The sequence below is a fragment of the Meleagris gallopavo genome, chromosome 10 (assembly GCF_905368555.1).
Source record: "Meleagris gallopavo chromosome 10, MGAL_WU_HG_1.1, whole genome shotgun sequence".
NCBI classification, from domain to species: Eukaryota; Metazoa; Chordata; class Aves; order Galliformes; family Phasianidae; genus Meleagris; species Meleagris gallopavo.
Genome location: NC_139413.1, coordinates 22,275,350 through 22,295,303, shown reverse-complemented (window position 1 = coordinate 22,295,303; position 19,954 = coordinate 22,275,350). Strand labels below are relative to the sequence as shown.

At 40.0% G+C, this 19,954-nt stretch overlaps 1 protein-coding gene across 3 annotated transcripts in view; it reads left to right on the top strand.

Moving 5' to 3' along the window:
* The window catches only part of BEND5 (BEN domain containing 5), an 853,353-nt gene that overhangs the window by 692,518 nt on the left and 140,881 nt on the right, over positions 1 to 19,954 (top strand). For all 3 annotated transcript variants that reach the window (XM_085232377.1, XM_085232376.1, XM_085232378.1), the window contains exon 9: positions 13,181 to 13,292. In XM_085232377.1, coding sequence (XP_085088503.1) covers positions 13,181 to 13,292 — 112 coding nt within the window. The remainder of the gene's footprint in view (positions 1 to 13,180; positions 13,293 to 19,954) is intronic.

Here is a 19,954-nt window from a genome sequence, read left to right as displayed (position 1 = left end):
TGGGATATTTTACTCAGTGTTGTGGGGTGTCTTATCTTATGGCTTTATGGGTTTCACTGTGATGTGATTTATCTCATTTCATGTACCTTTCACTGCATCTTTATCAGATGATTAGAAAACAAATGGAACTAATAGAAGAAAGTGCCTGTGCACTTCATCTGAATAGAACAAAACTTTGCATAAGAACGTAAGAAACTATGCAGGAATGTGCCCAAATTTTTAAAGATATATTTTGAAGAAAAAAACGAAAATAACTCTTATCTTTCTCCACCTGGATTTTTCATCTTCCTTCTCATCATTTCTAATTGTGTTGCCAAAACTGCTTTCTCAACTTTAAAAATCTTTCTGGAATTAAATGGCTTCTGGATCTTGACAATGCAACGTTTTGATGCATGTGTTTGTCACATCCTGATTAGATTGGCATAACTCCTGCTCTCTTGGCCCCATCTCAAAACTCAATTCATAAAACAGAGTTTCATACAAGATGCTACCGCTAGGGTGACAAAACAGTGAAATTCAATCATACCACACATAAGTTATCCATTTTCCAGAGGCTGATGGGAGAAGTTGAATTGTCAGGACTCTTATGAGCTGTTTTACTTTGTTTTCCTTTGTCTCTGTTCTTGTCTTCCGGGCTTCAATATATTTTCTTTCAAATGGAAGAAAGTCATTTTCATCTCGTCTTTGTTCTGGCCACAGAACTATTGTTTCCATGTGTTACCATTACAGGTGAACTACTTAATTTTGAAAGCCTTAAATTTGTTTACTTAGATCTTCTCTTTCAAGCTCATTTGTGGTCAGGGTGACCCATTTCACTATTGTCAGAGTTTGTTTTATTTGATTAATTCCACCCTGTGAGTTTGAATGTGAATTTCAGATAGGGATACCACAGTGTTCTTGGCAAGTATTCAGGTCAGGCCAGTAGAGAAGAACAATTTGATTTTGAAAGTAGTAAATTGCTCTTTTCTCCACATGCCTCCAGCAATCCCATTTCATGGGCCTTAAGAACAAGTTGCTTTGAAATTCTGTTGCAAAGGAAAAACAAGAGTCCACTTCCAAAATACTTAAGGTGGAAGCCCTAACTCCCAAAATCAAAGAACTACTTCAGTCCACACTGGAAGACGCAGCACTTGGATCCTTGTCTTAGCTTGAACAAACCACATATCAGCACCATGGAGTAGCTTTCTGTCTTGCCTGCCGAATATGGAAGCTCTTCTCCACGCAAAGTATAGCTGAAGGGGCTGATTCCTGAACCCCACTGGGAAGATGGCACAGTGGGATGGGGTGGATGCACTTAAGTTTTGCTTCCTCATATTAGAAGCAGATGGATCATGGATGTAGTCTGAACTAATATTCCATGGCTTTTTCAGTTATGCTTCAAGATGAGCTTACCATGGGAGGCACTGCTGGTGCTGAAGCAGTGAGTAGCAACTATGCAGTGCCTCATTGCTTTTAATGTTGAGAGAATAAGGAAGCTAATGGGAAAGTCTGCTGGGAAGGTGGGATTTAGATTGTCTGCTTACAGCTTAAATGAGTGTCTATACAAATCTGGAACAGAAGAAAGCTCTTTAATCGCTTAATGATCACTACAAGATCATTGCACTGTCCCATTAAAACCTTAGTCCCATGTCAGCTTGAATATGGGCAAAAGATGAATTTGTGAAAAACAACATGTTGGGGGGGAAATAAAAAATTCATTTAGGCTTTTCAGATTCATAAAGAGCCTTAGCTGAGTGTAAGCTCTTTAGAAGCTATTCCTGTGGCTTTCTCTAGAATCTGTTCACTCATTCTGAATTTTAACTCAGATTTTTAAAAGGTCATGTTTGTTAAGGAGAAAGCAACATTTGACAGGGCTGACTTATTTTTTAACAATCTTGGGGGTAGCGGGGTAGGAGAGTTCCACTTACAGCCCAGTGAATGAAACAGGCAAGCTTCATCTTTGCTTCTAACTTTCCTAAGGCTTTCAACAGTTTTTAAAATGTTCCCTTCGCTCCAGGCTCCCTACTTCTCAGTCTTTCTGTGTCTAGAGGACACTGTCAATATCCGCCTCCCACCTCTAAATTCTAAGGATGAATTGTTTCATGTTTGTTTATGCTAAGCCATGAAAGCTTGAAATTGAAATCTGTTTGCTCCTCCACTTCCCACTCATATATGTTCTCATTCATTGTACATTTTTGCTATAGGATTGTATCTCAAGGGTGCTGAACTGTGTTAGACTGCAAATATGCATAAAGAAAAATAAATCACTCCAGAGGTCTCTTGTGAAGCCTGCTGTCCTACAGCTGGGTTCTCTGGTGTCTACTGAGCTAAGAGCAGTAATTGAAACTTTCCATTTATTTAGGGATTTTCACAGAATTAAACGAGAAAGATATTAATGTGGACTTCTAGAGGTTTTCAGTCTGACTCCTATCTGAAAGAAGAGCTAGCCCTAGTGTTATATTTGTTTCCTAAGGCTCTTTCCAGTCACATGTTAAAAGTCTCTGGATAGAAATGCATGGTTTTTTGGTTTGTTTATTGTGGTGTTGTTGTTTGTATGTTTTGAACATTCGGATTCGCTGTTGCCTAATAAAGTCTTAGTTCATTAAGTAATATTTTCTTCAGTAGAAATGACCATAGGAGCACCCTTTTTTCTTCTGCTTAGTTGCCTATGTTCATAGAAATTAAAAGAACTGAAAGTCTTTGACATTATTGTCATCCACTGACCCAAAAATTCCTGGAAGATAACATAGGCACAAACAGTGTGGCCCAACTAGCCATTTCATTTAACTTACAGGATACAAGTCACAGGCAAAAAGTACTGGGTACTGCAGCATGCACAACCATGTGAGCATTTGTATTTTTTAACCCCAAGATTGCTTTGAATTGCATTTCCTTCCACTGCTGCACCATCTTAAATTTCACAAGTAACATACTTGAGATGATGAATACTTGTTCACTTAACAGGGGATGATATTGGCTGGCTTTTGCACTTGTGATGTTGACAGCAACAGGCATGAGAATTTCTCGGAGATGGTACTGAAGCAATTGTAAGCTTTCCTATAAAACTTGACTGAAGTTATACTGAAGCCATACTTCAGTTTTTGATCAGTGGCATACAAGGTTTCTGGGAAATTAACATATGGCCGAGAACTTCTGTTTCATTTTGCTGGCATAATTTTAGTATTCCTACGTATCTTAGTGCTTTACTACCCATTAATAATTTGTCTGATTGAATGGACAGTTCACTAGAAAATAGTATAGACCATGATGCCAGAGAGATGCAGTTAGACTGAAAGAAGTGCGCATCTTTGACAGTTATGGAGCTCTCTGGCTGCCAAAGTTTGAAAGCAAAGTTTCTAAGGATGAGAAGAGAGGTAGAAAGCCTGATCCAGTGATGTGTCATAATTTCATATTGGATGATCTCTTTAAGGATTACATAAGAAAAAAAGCATCAGTTCTGCATGGCAGGTTTAACTCAAGTATCTGGGCTGACAAGAAGCTTCTCACTCATAAATATTTAGGCAACACAGTGGCTTTTTTGATCAACAAGTATAATGTGAGAAGTAGGATAATAAGTATGCTAAGATCAGCTTCCACCTGAAATCTCTCCTGGTCTGCATGGATAAAGGTTACCAGCAAATTTAATTTGGCATGGTGCTTCATCCTCAGCTCCTTTATTCGGATGTTGCATGTCCTCAGAAATGGTTGTATTCTTCTATAAATCATAGGAAATTGTATAATACTAAAAATTTTTATTAACTGATAGACACAAAATTTTCTGGCCATTTCCCCCCCAAATGCTTGTTTTCTATGGATATCAACAAAAAAGCAAATGCTTCAAATCCCTGATTTATTATTTTTTTTTTTTTTTGATTTAACATTCTCATCAGGATTCTCAGACTAATCTTTCACTGTACCATTATTCATTGCAATGAGATGTTTTCAGTGCACCAGAATCAAAATGTGTAGTTTCAGCTTGGCTTAGTATCAAATCACATTCTGCTGGTGTGTTGCAGTGATTCATAGGAGTTACAATTTGAGTGCTTTTACATTCCCATTCTTCTGCATTGGACAAGCATCCATTTCAGACAACTGACCCCTAACTCATGCAATGGCACCAGATCTCCTCCTACGCTGTTTTGACTTAGTAACAGGGGATGCCGTGGGGTAATATAAGAAGTAAATCTTTGCCAGGTAGCTTGCTGTCTAGGGCATGTAGCGTGGGATTGGTCCCATGGAAAGTCCCATTTCCACCAATGGGACTGGTGGAAAATGCAAAGCCAAAGTGATCTGAGGTGGAAATTGGTAATAGAACAGAGACCACCGTGCTGTCAAAGAGTTCCTCCTTTTCTGTGTTGTTTGGGCTGAGGCAATACCATGCAGTGAAGCTCAGATGGTAAAACTCTGCCCCTTAAATTAAGAAGTGATTGGAAAAGATCTGAGCCTGATTTAACTTCCTTTGAAAGCATCTGGGCTTTTTTGTTGATTGCAATCAGTGGCAGATCGGGGCTTTATAGCTTGCCTGCCACCTTCTGAAATGTTATGTGACAAACTTGGCGCTGGTGTTATTTCGGTTATGAAATGTTTGTTATTTTATCGTAGCAGTGATTACGGGAAGAACATTTGCATCATGCTCAGAGTTTCTGGTGGACTTTCCAAAGATGTATGCTCTGGTATTTTGTGTGTTGCTGTTTTTTAACTGACTTGGCCACGCTGTCCCTTTGCTAATGTGCAATATTCATCTGGCAGGTAGTAAAACAACCTAATAGAATAAGGTTAATATGCTCTCTTTAATTAGATAGCAATATGTAACACACCCAGTGGGCCAGATGACCTTGAAAATTAAAGTGAGAACAGAGACACATTTGAGAGGGGAAAAAAATCCTTAGTTACAGGGAGCTGGGGGTTGAAAGAGCAAGAGGAAACGCTGACATATTTGTGTGTATGTATATGTAGATGTGCTGTACATATACATATAAAACCTCAGAGAATTTCTCTCATAAAGTAGGCTTGGATATCTTATTGCTTTTAGAAGCATTTCAGAAGAGAATGTTAAGTGTGAAGCAGTGCAGTCTTACTGGAAGTGAACCTCACTAAAATTCAGACTATGTCAGAAAACCTTCCTGTGATTCCATAAACCACTTAATCTCCATCTACAGAGCCTGATATATCCCCATCACTGTAGTGCCAAAGTACTTCATAATCCTTCATGTATTTCCTCTTAAAACACCATGGAGGGTCAGTAATAAAATTATTTTTAAGAGAGGAGAACTTAGGCACTGTAGTTTTTCTATAGGCTGTGTAAGATGTCCCCACAGTCTTATGTTACCACCCTAAGTTAACCACTGGCTTATTTTTCCCTCTTCTGTAATATTATGAAACCTGTAGCTTTTTTCAGGTCTTCATGAAATTGTAAATTCACTTAATAGTGGTAAAGGGACTTTGTATTGGTACGCCTGTTTAACAGATGTATCCCTGACTCTACCTGCTGCTAGCTACTGATGCATGAATAGGCTGCTTTCAGGCAGCATGCATGGATTGAGTAACCCTGTGCAGATACGATAAAAGAGCCTTCTCTTCCACCAGCTCAAAATGGATGGATATTTATGTATCCAATCCAAAACACATTTGCAAGAGGAGCTAGTTGCAGATATGGCAAGACTGTGCAGGAATGCAATCAGTATACTGGCTGCGTATGAGTGGGAAATACCTAAGTATATTGGAGCCTGTTAGCAAGGATAGTTCTAAAGGAAGCCAGCGGTCAAACTCTCTGATGCTGGGCAGTTAAATCTTGCTCGTTAGCATTCAACTGCAGGTTGCCAGTCCTGTGCTGCTTTACTGTTTGCATCTCATCAGAATAGAGTACGTCTTCTTGACACTTTTGGTAATAAGTCAGACTTGCACTTCAGGGTATAAAACAGGAGAAGGCCTTTGAGATGTGGAGATGGATTTCTTCTAGCTGATTCTGACACAGACCTATTGAAAATGTGTGTGTGTGTAGCATCACTGTCATAACATAAGTGATGGTTCTGGATGCAAATTGTCTGGCAGCCTGCAGTGTAGTGAAGTAATTGGTTAATGCTATACAGAAGAGTAAGGGCAAAAGTCAGGCATGGTGCTAACCATGTAAGGTCTCAGAGTTAACTGCAGCAGCTCTGGAATTAAAAACAAAAAACAAAAAAAAAAAAACACAAAATGGCTGAATTAAGGTATAACTGAAAAACACCCCAAAGCCATTTATCATCTATTAATATCTTACCATTTGATAGGAACCTTACCTCCAACTCTCCTAATTCCTAAACTTGGCTGTTTTAAATACTCTTCCCATTCATTCATGTGGTCATTTTTTGGGCCTTGAATACAGTCAGCTTCAGCTCAAATCAGTGTACGGTAGATGCTGAATGTGTAGCATGCTATGTAATATGAAGTTCTCTTAAAATATCTGTCCTTGGCCTCTTAGATATGATGGTCCAAATTAGCAGGCGCCTCTTATCTCAGTCAGTGTGTTCCAGTGATTCTTCTGTGAACTGGGGACAATGTAGTTCCCTCTTGTATCAGTGGAGCTGGGGAAAGAAGTCCATCAGTGTTTTATACAGCAATTGTGTCTTGCAGTGCTGAGCACTTTAGGAAAGCTGTGAGGAACTGAATAGCTCTGTCTCCAGAACAGCTCTGAGCAGCATGCAGTAAGCAGGAGCCCAGGGCTGTGTATCGAGCAATAAGGAAAAGACAAAATATTGAATAATCTGCTCATTAATGAACAGTGTTGATCCTGTGTGCAGAATAAAGTAAGAGCCCTGTGGAAAAACACCCTGTGCTCCCATAGTTGAAGGCTGTCAGAATAATGACATACGCAGAGCTGAATGAAGGCTGTATGTATCTGTGCAGCTGTGGCATATCCAGACTTCTTAAGAGCATGGGTTTGCTCCTTGAACTGCAGCTTTCCACGTGTCATAGATCTGACAGTAGGAGCTGAACCATCTTTTGGGACATGTTTGTATAACACCGGTCTAGAGGGAAGGCACTACTCCTTTCCTCTTGCCTGAAGGTGAGTAGGTTAAGTAAGACTGCCAACTTCATCTGACAAGAACTGTGTGAAATAGACGTTGTAACGTGGGGAATGTTGGCATACAGCAGCTGGAGTGCTCGCTAATGATTGGGAGGTGTCATGTATTTAAAGCATGTCTGCCTTTCTGAAGGGGAAGATTCTGAGAGATCATGTGGAAGATGAGAAGTGTTGGGAAGACTGGGAAGGAGGACCTGAAGGAGTTTGGGCTGCAGGGAGCACTCAGAGAGGTGGAGATTCGGTAAATTAATCTCATGTGAAGCTAAGATTCTTCTCAGTGTGTTACAGCTTGTTATCCATGAGTTGTAGGTGGCTCTTGGTCTGCATCAGGGAAGCTGCAGTGGTCAATATCTGCAGTGGAAATTTTGGGGATCCAAAAGTTGGAGAAAAAACTGCTGTTTTCTTCTCATTAAGTGAACTATATGCTTTGTTTTGAAAAGGCCAAACAATGAATCAAGCCTGAAAATGGAAGCACTGTAGGCGGTGTCAGTAACTTGGTTAAAGCACCTAGGTGTTCTAGATTGATGTGCGTGTGACTCAGCATGCTGCTGGGAGTGGGAGTCCCAGAGCACCTTCCTGGGGTGAGACAGAGATGAGCTGCTCCTGCAAAGATCTGCGTGTGGAGCCAGAAACGGGCTGCCTCAGAAAGATCTTGGTGAACCTATGGGCCGCCTCCCTGGGGACGTGCTGGGAGTGGTGTTTCTTGACAAACTGAAAAGTGGTCTGGAGAATGTGTGGGGAGAAACTGTGCTGATGATCAGCTCTTACCACCTTACACCCCAAAACACTCACAGGGCAGAATTCTCCTCTGTGAGGGATGGGTTTTATTTCCAGTGCTTTGCTTCGTGCCCAAGAGTCCTTCTGGCATTTCTGAAGACTCAGGCTGTTGAGGGAGAGTTTAATATTGGAATTGAGATGTATCCTGCAGATCAGAGAAGGGAGTCAGCCCATGTCAGGTGCAGAGGCGTATTCTCCTTGGTGAGTGTGTCTGTAACGCCTATTAAAAGCTCTGAGAAATGCACGTATTCATCAGAAGGAGAAAATATCCCTTTGTGTTTATTCTTATTTAACATTGTTTACACAGAAAATGGAGAAACATATCTTTAATCGTCATGTACTGTTTAAAATTATGTCAGTACACCATGCAGCACTCATTCTGTAAACATCTACTCCACCGTGTGGTCTCTGGTAGCTAATGCTATTCTGCTCTGTATGGCCACTCGTGTTCTGCCTCGAGCACACTGCAGTGGTTATGTTAAATAGCCTTTGTGAAGGTTTCCAGAGCTCTAAATTAAAAATGCAGAAAGCTCGGAAGGGGGGAGAGAGAGATGGGAGAGGGATGCTTTGTAGCAGGAGCGTTAGAATATCTTGCTACCTAATTGCCTTAGAACATGTGGGCTTGAATGAATCCTCTTTAATGAATAATAGGCAAACGCATAAATCGCAAACCCCAAGCACCCAAATGATGAAATGTGCACTAATGAAGACTCTGACTTCTCCAACAACAGCAGGTGTAGAGTTGATTTGTAGAATGTCGTGAATATAACAGGTTTAAAATGATATATTTATTAAAAGAAACAAGTCTTCCATGTGTTCCTCTTGTATTCACTCTCCTGCTGCACGACTACTCTTCTCGCATGATATTGCAGGCTGCAGACTCTCAGCAGTTTCTTGCTGTTACTCTTGCCTCGAAGTGCAACAATGGAGACCAATTACCCTCTGTCTCCACTTGTATTGCAATAAGCCTAAGGTCCCCCCACTACCTTTTCAATTTCAAATCCTAACCCTGTCGGTAGAGCCATTTGTGGATTTGAACTCCCTGGCTTTGTGCACAGCATTATCTAGAGATTCACCTGGTACTGATCCAATGAACCAACGCAACCTTACAAAGCTGAAGGGAAGAGTGTAGAGTTCTCTTTGTATTAAATCATATGCCATGAAAAAGGATTTCTTTAACTCCCTTCCTCCATTATTCTCTGTATCTTACCTTGTGGAAATGGGTCTGTTAGTGAGAGACTTGGACTCACGTGGTAGGGAAAATGAATGGGGGGCAGAGGGTGGGGAGAAGAACCCAAGTGAAAAGAAGGCAGAGGTCCTGGAGGTTTCTGAAACTTGAAGATTGCAGAAAGTAAAGACATAACTTGAAAGAATAGGAAGCAGCCCTAACAATAAACCTAGCATATGCCTTGATACTAAACCTTTCTCTATTCGAGCAAGAGATGAGAATGGTTTCAATACAGCAGATGTCTAAGAAGTCTGTAAAACCTCTGATAAGTTAAGCCCCCGAGGCAAGGAGGTTCTGTCCAGACAGGTGCCCAGCAAGCTGAATGCAGGTCTGAACATTTTTTGGTTTAACTGAGTTGAGCTGGTAACCTCTTGAGATCTGGCTGTCTCCCAAGTAGGGTGGGATAAATACCGCAAAATGTTTCAGTTTCCATTTCAATTTTGAAGCTCATTTACTTTGACTGAATTTGTACTGTGTTTATGTAAATTTGTAAACACTGTAATAAATTTATCTACTGGTAGAAAATAGAAATTTTGGAAAAAGACTGAAGAACATTTGTGAAAAACAAATTCTAATTCAATCAGAGTAACGATAGAACCTGATTTAAATATAAATTGTCAGAAAACAAAAAGATATAGGTGACATATATATCTAGCAAACCCTAACTAGTACAGTCCAAAATTCAAGCAATTGTTAATGGCTTAAATATTTTAAATGACATGTATGTCATTTCTATCAGCAATTACTCTGTAATACAAACATCAGGTTTTCATAGTATGAATGATGTCTGCAGTGAGGTAATAGCAACAGTTTGCTACTTTGCTTGTTGTAGGAAACTCAATTCCTCCTGATTACACCTTTCTCTAACCAGTGAGAGTCTGTATATATCATTCTTACCTGTCTCTATGTCAATATTATCTTCCATGTTCATTGGCTTGACCTCATGGAATGTAGTATTTTCCAACACCCTTACCCTGGAGATGTTCACCTTCTTCACCTATCACTAATTTTGAAACCACTTGTGTCTTCTCTTGAGCCTGTTGGAGTCTGTGACATCTCCTGTTTTGTTTTTTTCCTTATCACTCTTCAAATGTTTTTCTTAACTGTCCTTTGGTGGAATTTATCTAGCTTGGTTTATGTTGCTTTTTTTTTTTTTTTTTCTATCCTCTTATTTTTGTACAGAGTGCTTTAGTTCGATTACTGCACAAAATAAATCTAATCTCCAGCAGGAAATACTTGGAAGTCCTTTCCCAGTTTGGGAAATACTCAGTCATATAAGGAACCATGCTGAAGCCACTTGCAGTCTGAGTAAGGGAGAGATCTGGTCTTAAGTACTGAGAGATACCCTGTTATATCGGTACATAGCTGTTTCCCTTTGCAGAGCTGCTTACCTATATTCTCACTTTGTCTACTCAGTGCTTAAAGGAGCAGATGAATAGTTAAGCAATGGAAATAGCATGCAATGTGTACTAGAAATGAACTGCTTAAAGGTTGGTAGGGGGAATTACAAAGCAGTGCAAGATGCAGTTTTTAAGTTATCCTGAGCTTGCATTGGAGGTACTACCACAAGGGAGATTGCATCATCTGGGAGCAAGAGAGCATAATGAATGCTGGATCTGTAGTAGGCATGTGGGAGACTCTTGCCGTATGTTTTGGTCATGTCCTGATATACGTGAGCTTTGGGAGACAGTTCTACATGTAATAGAGTCAATAATCAAATCTGAAGTAACAAGGAACACAAGTTGATGTTACCTTAGAGAGACCACAAGTTTGCAGCAGATAAATAATAAGGATGCGGTAGATACAAATGTGTCTTTAGGCAAAAAGGAAATAAAAAATAGACTTGAAAGAAAAGAAAAAAAGAAAATTTTACACTGTTGCCATACTGGAAAGAAATAGTAATGCCTCCATCAGAAATAAAGTTAATTGTTGTTAAATTGATAAAGATGTGATATCACATCAAAGACTGGCTAAATGATATTTGGAAATTGATTTAGGATCCTATTAAATAGAGCTCAGAGGAGCTTCCCAAATGAATAACTTGTTTGTCAAGTATCGCTTCTTTCTATTTATAAAGACTTGTTGAGCAGAGACAACTATCTTCAACTATTCTTCTTGCCTGAACTATGAGATTCATTACTAACAAGAGATTCACAGAAAATTTAGCTATTGCCAAGTGCAACACCTGGGTATTTTACAAAAATTAGATATCGCTTACTTCTGTTCCCTGTAGGGATGACTTACACAATGTTATCCAATAGTCCCAAGCCCAAGATTAAATTCACACATAGGTTGTCAATATTTTAAGTTTGCTTTTGCTTCTCTATAGCTTGCCCACTTCAGTGTATTTTGGAACTAGAGTAAAATCAAAATATGCCTGTTTTCTACAGTGTTATTAGTTTGAAATATTTAAATGGGAAACTTCAACCATAAGGGTATATGATTTGAGGTTCTGATATCTGAAGAAAGTTGTCCTGTAGGGTGTGCATGCTGTTTTCTTGGGAATTGTTTTAAAATATAATAAGATTCATCATGATCACCACAGCTTCTGTTTGTTAAATGAAAACTCATTCCTGTAATTCTGTACTTCTAACCAGTTTTATCCCAATGTAATTCCACCTATGTCTCTGAAAGTACTTCTGATTTTATATCAATGTCTGTGAGATCAAAAGAAAATAGGATTAGGAGAACCGACTGGAGAGAGAGTTTATGTTAAGACAAAAATAAATAAATAAAAAGAGAGAGAGAGAAAAGAGCTTGTGTAATGTTTTGTTTTATGTTGAGGTGCAAACAACAGCCTTAGTTGTCTGCAAAATTGCTGGGGTGTCCAGAGAAGACACACAGCTGTTCTGTGGATGAGCAGACTGGTAATGGCCAAGACAGGGAGGCTATTTTCTCTACTACGTCCTGTTTTCATCCCCTCATCTTTCTTAGTATTTCACCTGTCTGTATGCAGCTTTTGTTTGGGATTGATGTACACAGTCATCTTTCTCGACTGCTAGGGAAGTGAGAGCGTTTCCCTTTCTTTTTGCCAATTAAACTAATGTTTTTCAGTCTTCAGATTCTTAAAATTTTTATCAAAAGATAATGCCGCTGGAGTAAATCTCTATTGTTTACATAGGTGTGTTTAAAAGATTAAGGCTGAACAGGCATTTTCATAATAGACCAGGGATCAATGAAAGCCCTTGTTTTCTCAAGAAGATTTAAGGCTTAGCAATGAAGTTGATTTTTTTGTTTGTATTATATAGAAAGTTGCATTTCTGCCTGGGCTTTTGTTATTTCTGTGAACTTTGTGTAATCTTTCATAAAATTCCTGTGGTGATCTTAGATCGCAGTTCCTGATGTTCTGCTTCTTCTCACTGGTCCCAAGCTCAGCTTGAGAGAGTAGAAGGGACTTATCTCCCACCTTATATCAGTGGCCAGGGATTGTCTGGGTGATCTCCGCAGTAAAAAGGGGAATGATTTCCTTCTTCTGTTTATGCCTCCTCCAGATTTTTAATTTCTTGGGTGTTTCCCCTACCAAGAGCCCCAGATTTCACTAGGGCTTCACTCAGAATGGAATATTACTCCATGGGACCAAGAGCAACAAAATAAAACGTACAGACGGCCTACTGAGAGGTATATGAGTCAGGGCAGGAAGGAGAAGCCAAGGTGGCATGTACGCTTCACTGCCCACAAGATCCAATGGCCAAAAAGCATTCTAACTTAGTGTCTTGGCTGGCTAACTTTTGTATAGGCAATTGCAGAAGGGGAAAAAACTAAGGCCCTGGGTTAGTGGAACAGTTACATTCATGCTTTAAATCCTTTAAGCACGTACTTAATGGCCATTGATTTCAATGCTCTTAACGGCTTTGCTGAGTCAAAGCCTGACTGAGGGCAAAGTAAAGGCGTGGAGATGCCCTTCATCCTTGTAGCTGTGGATCTCCAGCTGCAACACGGCACAGATGGGGACCCCCAGGCACAAGCAGGCTTTTCTACACTCGTGTGGCCAGCTGGTGGAAGGGGAAGGAGAGAGAGAGCATCTGTGCTGGGAAGGGGAAGGAGGCTGAATGAAAGATAGTTCTGCATCTGAAGCCAGAAGTGTCGGAAGCCCATATATATATTTGTTGTGTTCTTTTTATCTGTGTGCACAGGTGCTCTCTGATGGGTTTCGATTTAAACCGGCACTGGGCAAATCCATCTCCATGGGCTCATCCCACCTTGCACGGAGTGAAGCAGCTCATCGTTGAGATGTACAACAACCCGGTGAGTTGGGAAGGGAACGGCAGCCACTCACCTCAGGTACAGACTGCCTGCTCCTGTGGGCGTTGTGCAAGCTGCCAGCAGCCCTGACATGGCTTAATCCAGTGGCAAACCAATATAAGGGAGAAGTAAGCACACACCACCCCCACTGCATGAGATCAGGGAACATCTGAAGTATCTTTTGGTTGCAGAAAGCATCTTAGTGGAGAAAGCAAGTGAAATGAAGTTCAGCTCGGATTAAATATGAAGTAATGCTGAAAGCAGGCCCTAAATTCAATTGAGCTGCTCTCGTGATGTCCTGAGCTGGATTTGAAACAGCAGGCCCCCCAAATTGAATTACTGAATGGCATTGATGCTTAATCCATAGCTCCGGCAGGGGTTGCTATGTAGCATGCAGAGCAGGAGGGAGATAATATTTGCAAATATTATATAAATACACACGCACACACTCATGCTCACTCAGAGAAGCAGAGGTGTTCTTGAAGGTGAAATCTTAGCTAATCAGAGGAGATGAATTGCAGGGAATATGGAGAAGTGGGAGGCAGGCAGATAGCTATTGAATGCTTGACATCAAAGTGCAGAAGGATTATTGAATGCGGCACCTAAGAAAAACTGCTGAACAACGATGGAGATGGGTAGGAAAAAATCACTACCAAAAAATAAGAGTAGATCTTACAGCTTGTTATTTTATTCTGTATGGAATTCCTGATATTTGTCCTTTGTTTTTGCTTTGGATCTTTATTTTCATGGAGGCTTTTTTTTTTCTTTTTTCTTTCTGATAGTGTTTTGTTTTAAAAAAAAGAAGGGACCTGGTTTGCCCAGAGTTAATAAAGAAAGGGTATTCCTACCCTTGGCTTCATCTTGTGTAGAACAAGATCTAAAGAGCTACTTCACTGTAACTCCTGCTTCTGCCAGTACATCTTCATTGGACCTTTTCAGATAGATAACAGTAACACCTGTACAGAAGGGGCTTTAGGAACAAAGAAGACAAATTAATAGTTAGTGTCCTAAATAAGGGGAGTAATCCTATTGTATATAAAATATTTTTTAACTTTGCTAATTGTTTGGCTTGCAATTTTTTTCTGTTCTGTTTGTGCCATACCTAGCTCTGTGCCTAAAGCTCTTCATCCATCCTATATATTAGAGTGATGATGATGGATTGAAAAGGAAGGAGCATTCCAGATAGTTTGATCTTTGCTACTCCAAAGAACAATTTCCTTCTAGAAGACAGAGTGTGCAGGCTGCTTCAGATGAAAAGAAAGTTGTTTTCTTTTTGTTTTTTTTCTAGGGACAAAGAGTCCTTAAAAATTATGAGAGGGTTGGGTGTAGGGAAAGCACATTAACTAGTAAAGCAACACCTCTTGTCAAAGTTAAAAGTCACTATCAATGAACTAAAGCTAGTCGGCAGAAAAGTATTTTCAACTTTGTCCCATTCCTAGGAAGCTTTAAAGACTCTGGTAGTTTCCTGTTGCCCTGTGTGCAAAGAATCAATTTATTTGCTCTGGTAGCTGAAATGAAAAATCAGAAGAAATGTTTGGTTGAAGTTGTTATGAAATGGAAATATTTTTCTCCTCCATCTCTCTGTCTCCCACCCCTCCCCAGTGATCAACCTGAGATGAACCAGTTCCAGTTCATTTCCTTCTGAGAAAGAATAGGAGCCTTTCAGACACAAATGTAACATTTCATTTTCAGGGTTATTCAATTTTTTAAAAAAATGCAATTTAGGATTCTTTTTTTTTTTTTTTTTTTAATTAGACTTCTAGCAAAGTCCAGATGTCTCTTCAGTTTCGTTTTTCAGTGAATTAGCTACTCACCAAAAACTTCTTGCCTGCCAGTACCATTGTTGAGGACAGTTTTAGAGACCCCTAGAAATACACGGCTGAATAAGGGATTATTGCTTGATTGCATTTTTTTCAGGCAGTAGCAGATTCTTAGTCTCCCTGATCCAGTAATATTTGTATTTAAATTGTATATAAAGTGCTGTGACAGAAAGGGAAAACATGTCAGCTGCCTCTGACCCTACTGACAGAGTGCCAGAATAAAAACTTGCTTTGAACCAATTGAGGCTGCTGAAAATTGTAAGTACAGTCCAGGTGTACAGTGTACCTTTCAGATGAGCAGCACGTGATGGCTGGTTGCACGCACAGTGGTAAGGAGCTGTTGTCAAACCATGATGGATCAGAGAATCTGCATCCACGTTGGTCTGTCCTGTCACCTTTCCCCCCACTGGGGAACATGAAATGAAATAAAATGCAAAGTAATGATCCCTGCAAAGTACTGTAATAAAAAATAACCTCCATCCCTTCCCCTCTAGACAAGATCTGTCACGAGGAGCTGCCCGCAGGAGATTATGTTCTTTAAAGCAGAGGAAGTTCAGCTTCATGTTGCTATTCCAGAATGGCTTGGTGCAGGCCCCTCAGATATATTCATTCCCTTAAATCATTTAAGGAAAATTAGCTGCCATAAGAGCATAAAACCACATTTTAAGTATTGCTGCACAGGAGGATTTTTCTTCTGCTGCTGCAGTATGAAAGATAAGCTGTTTCCTTTGAAAAAAGTTCATTCTGGAGTGAGGAGGATGACTAAATAAGTCAAGTGGGTATGAGGCACATACACAATGCCACATGATTCCAGCATTACATGGTCCAGGGCTGAGTGTTTACTATAGTTACTGTATAAAAATAAATGAAAGCATCTCTCGTTCTGTTTTTCTCTAGTTTGCTCTTTTGCTCGCGTATTTTACAATGTGTGCTTATTTTATTTTTAAAGAGTTTCAAATTTCATAGTGACCACATTTTAGGAGGAAGTGGATGGGTCAAGAAATCAGACACCAAAAGCTTCCAGTCATTCTCTGTCATTGATTTTGAAACAATCACTCCTGATAGTAAGTCACTGTCATTTTGTTGTCCTATTTGAATTGAGGGGGTACTCTCAGCTCCAGGTCTAGTTTTGTCAGTACTGCAGATGAAATTGAAGTGGCAAACTTGTTCTTCATCTTTTACTGTTGGCTGAAGATATCTCTGTTTACAAGTACCATTCCCTTCCCATACACCAGACATCACTGCCTTCCCTCTGCAGCTGTGATACATGTAGATGTTTCCCCTCTTCCCGTTGGGCCAGGGTAGATGAATTTGTTCGGAACATGAATGGAGTATTTAAGCCAATTCAGCTGACTTTTGCCTGAAGTACCTCAGACAGTGTTCTTATGAACCATTCCAGCAACTATAACCAGTGGGACCAGAAAGTTCCTGTGGAGTGTAGAGAGCTGTTGGGAAAATGGATGTCTGTAGTCCAGGCAAGGAATCTGATAAATCATATAAGCACAGCTGGATTTAAACACATAAACAGTCTGGTTGACTTCAACAGGGTTCCTTGTGTGCTTATTTAAGCAGGTCTTTAAATGTTTTGGATAGGGGATCAAATATTCAGCAGTGGCAAACTCAGACTATAGATGATCTGTGGAGATCAAACAGTGCTTATCTCTGGGATAACATGAAGCCTCAGAAACTGAGAGCAATAGAACTGCTTGATTGACTGGACTGATTTTGCATAACCATGCAGCAATTTTCCTGAGGAGCAAATAACTCTGTAAATAAGTTCACTGAGTGAACTTAGGTGGCATACTCAATGCTAACTCAGTCCCCTTGAGCGTGTACATTATATGTACATTATGTATATCATATGATCTTTAATCACAGGGGTTTGTGTTATTCTCTTGGTCAGACCCTTGCCTCACTGAATTCTCCAAATGGGAAACTTTCCCAGAATAAGTAGCCATTTGAAGTCTTGTTTCAGAGCTTCGGTGCTGGTTGTACAGCCTCATCCTGTATTTACTGTGCATTATTCTGATCCTACACTGAAGATAGGATTGTTAATCTCCTTGTGGGCTTTTTATTTTTGTTTATTTCTATACCATGAGAGCATTTCAGAAAAATTGATTATTTTTTCTTGGCACTTTCAGGAGAGACAATTACATTGTACTTGTATGATTCGAGAACAGAGGCTGAGACAGATACAGCAGAAGTACCTACCCATTTGACATAGATAATTTAAGATGACTGGGACCAGATTGGTTTCATGTCATTCACCTGCTTTCCATTGCTTATTTTCATTGAAGCTGGAGACCTACATGCAAATGTTTCCAGTATTAGACACTATTAATCTTGTGCTCTGACTGAGCTGGAAACCTGACAAACAACAAAAAATAAAACCAACACAAAACCCCCACCTACCTGATGTGTGCTCACTAATTATCACCTCCTTTGCCATGCATACATATGCCAAAGTCTTAAATTATTTTTATACAGGAAACATTTCCCTTTCAATTCCTCGCTTTGAAGCATTGCACCCTTTGCATACTTTCAATACCATTTCGAGTGAAAGCTTTCCTTGATTCAAAACCAAACATACAGCCGAAACGTAACGCCAGTGTGCTCAAGTCTGAATCATCTGCTGGGCTGGAACCTTTGGATGCACCACACAAACACTTGCTACATGAGCTGATGAGTTTGCTGATGGCAATGTGCTGCTGGTATGGACTGGTGTGAGGGAGGAAAAGGGATGCTTTGCCTACGGGCTTTGTGGGCATCTGCTGACAAGGGAATTAATAAGAAGATAGGATGAGTAAACATAATACTGCAGGCATGGGGTTGGCAGTTAAGGATGAATAACCACTTCTTTGGTTTTAAGAGATTTTTTCTTAAGATTCCATGTGCTGGCTTAGACTTAGACAAAAGCATCATAATTTTCAGTCTTGCTGCATCTTTGGAGGTATTATTTTTGATCCACATAGATTTGGGTGTGCATGTGCTAAGACTACAGAAGACCTAACTTTTGTCTGATACGTCAATGTAGGTCTAGATTGTTTGGCAGATAGTTGCATTTCTCTTCACAAGAATAAATCTGCCTTCTTTCAAACATAATGGCTGTACTCTTTGTTGGTTCTATATTACAATCCACCTATAAACTCTTGTTTAGATAAAAGTGGACATCCCCTCTCTGGAGCTGGTTTCCCTCAGTGCACCATCTGATGTATTTACTGCTGGAAGACAGGAGAGACAGCTTGCCTGTGGAGAAGACCAGTGTGGCAAAGCTAGGGGAGTGCTATGTATGCTACAGATCCAGTCCTGGGTTGTCATTTGTACCTTATGGGTTTCACTCTGGGCAACTATCATCAGCACCAATTTTCATCAGTAATTCTCAGCCTAACTTAGTGCATGCTATTCTGAGTTGTTCTGAGGCAAAATGGCTGATATGCTGCTTCTTAGTTCTCTCCTTATGAAATTAGAGGAGATTTTATCTCTTACACAGCAAGCGTTCAACTAAGTTGACCTGTGGCTGCTTTCTGTGATGTTTGTGTTTGTACCGGATTGTTACAGTTGTGGAAATGCACTGCCATCTTGTCAGTCCCTGCTGACTGAAAGGTAACGTTTTAGAACTGTAAGTGCATTTCTTATTTCAGTCCTTTGTTGAACAAAATGCCAGTGAGGGCAACCTTTCTTTCACTGCTGCTAGGTCATAATTTAACAACGGAATAGATAGATCATTGTCTGATTCTGTAGATTTTTCTACCAAGTGCTTTGTATTTTGACTTTGTGCCATCCTGTTAAACAAGCATAATAGGAGTTAGTAATGCTCTGGCTAACATTATACTTCAGACAAAGTAAAAATATTCCTGTTAAGCTCTTCCCATTGTTAAATATGAAGTCCCACTTGGAACCGTGAACTCCTTCTCAAAGTAATGGTTGTGGAAGGAATGTACTGGTTAGGCCACCCTCTGCAAACAACCTGACTTTTGTAAAAGCTCTGGGAGTTACAACCTGCATTCCATCTAAACCGAACAGGTTTTTTGTTTCTGTTTTGTTTTTGTGCTACTCAGTGACATATTTGGACCTTGCTTCACTGTGCTTTTGTCAAGTACTCTAGATTCCTAGGGGATGTGCCTACATCTACCAAGCTTCTTTCTGCACTCGATGTGCTGTTGAATCATATCACTGTGGGGGTAATCTCTGACAGAGATGTAGTTCTTAATTTTTTTTCTGTCTTCTTTCGGCAATGTTTGTATCTAGAGTAGGAAGTGTTTCAGCTAACCTACCTCTCTCACAAAAGAATGAAACTTTGGTTTGTAGGATTTAAAACAAAGCCCAAAATTTTCTCAGTTCCAATGCAAAGACATTGCATTGATGTGGTCTTAGTGCCTGATGCTTCAAAGCTTTTCTCCATTATCATATTCCTAAATTGGTACCCTTCTGGTTAACTCTTCCAGTTTCTGAACTGTGGTAGTAATACTTGCAACCTGTGACTTGGGGCACCAGCGTGCAGCAGCACTTGCAGGTGGCTGCTCTGTACATCCAAATCAGGCACATTTTTCTTCCCTGTAGTTCACCGTTCTGAGAAATCTTTGTACTGATGTTTTTCTGTTTGGGGCAGACATGTTAGTTATGACCTCCACTTTCCAGTGATCTACTGTACACCTTATTATCTTTTCTTCTGGATGTTTTATTGCTATTACATGGAACTCGCATTGTTACTTTCTTAGTTTCAGCTCAGCAGATCTGTCTCTTCCCACAGCTCTTAAGAGCCTTTAGTCAAACCCTTCTTCTCTTTTACCTTGGATCAAAATATTATCCATCAAAGCTTTAGTACCCTCTCTACCATCAAAACAT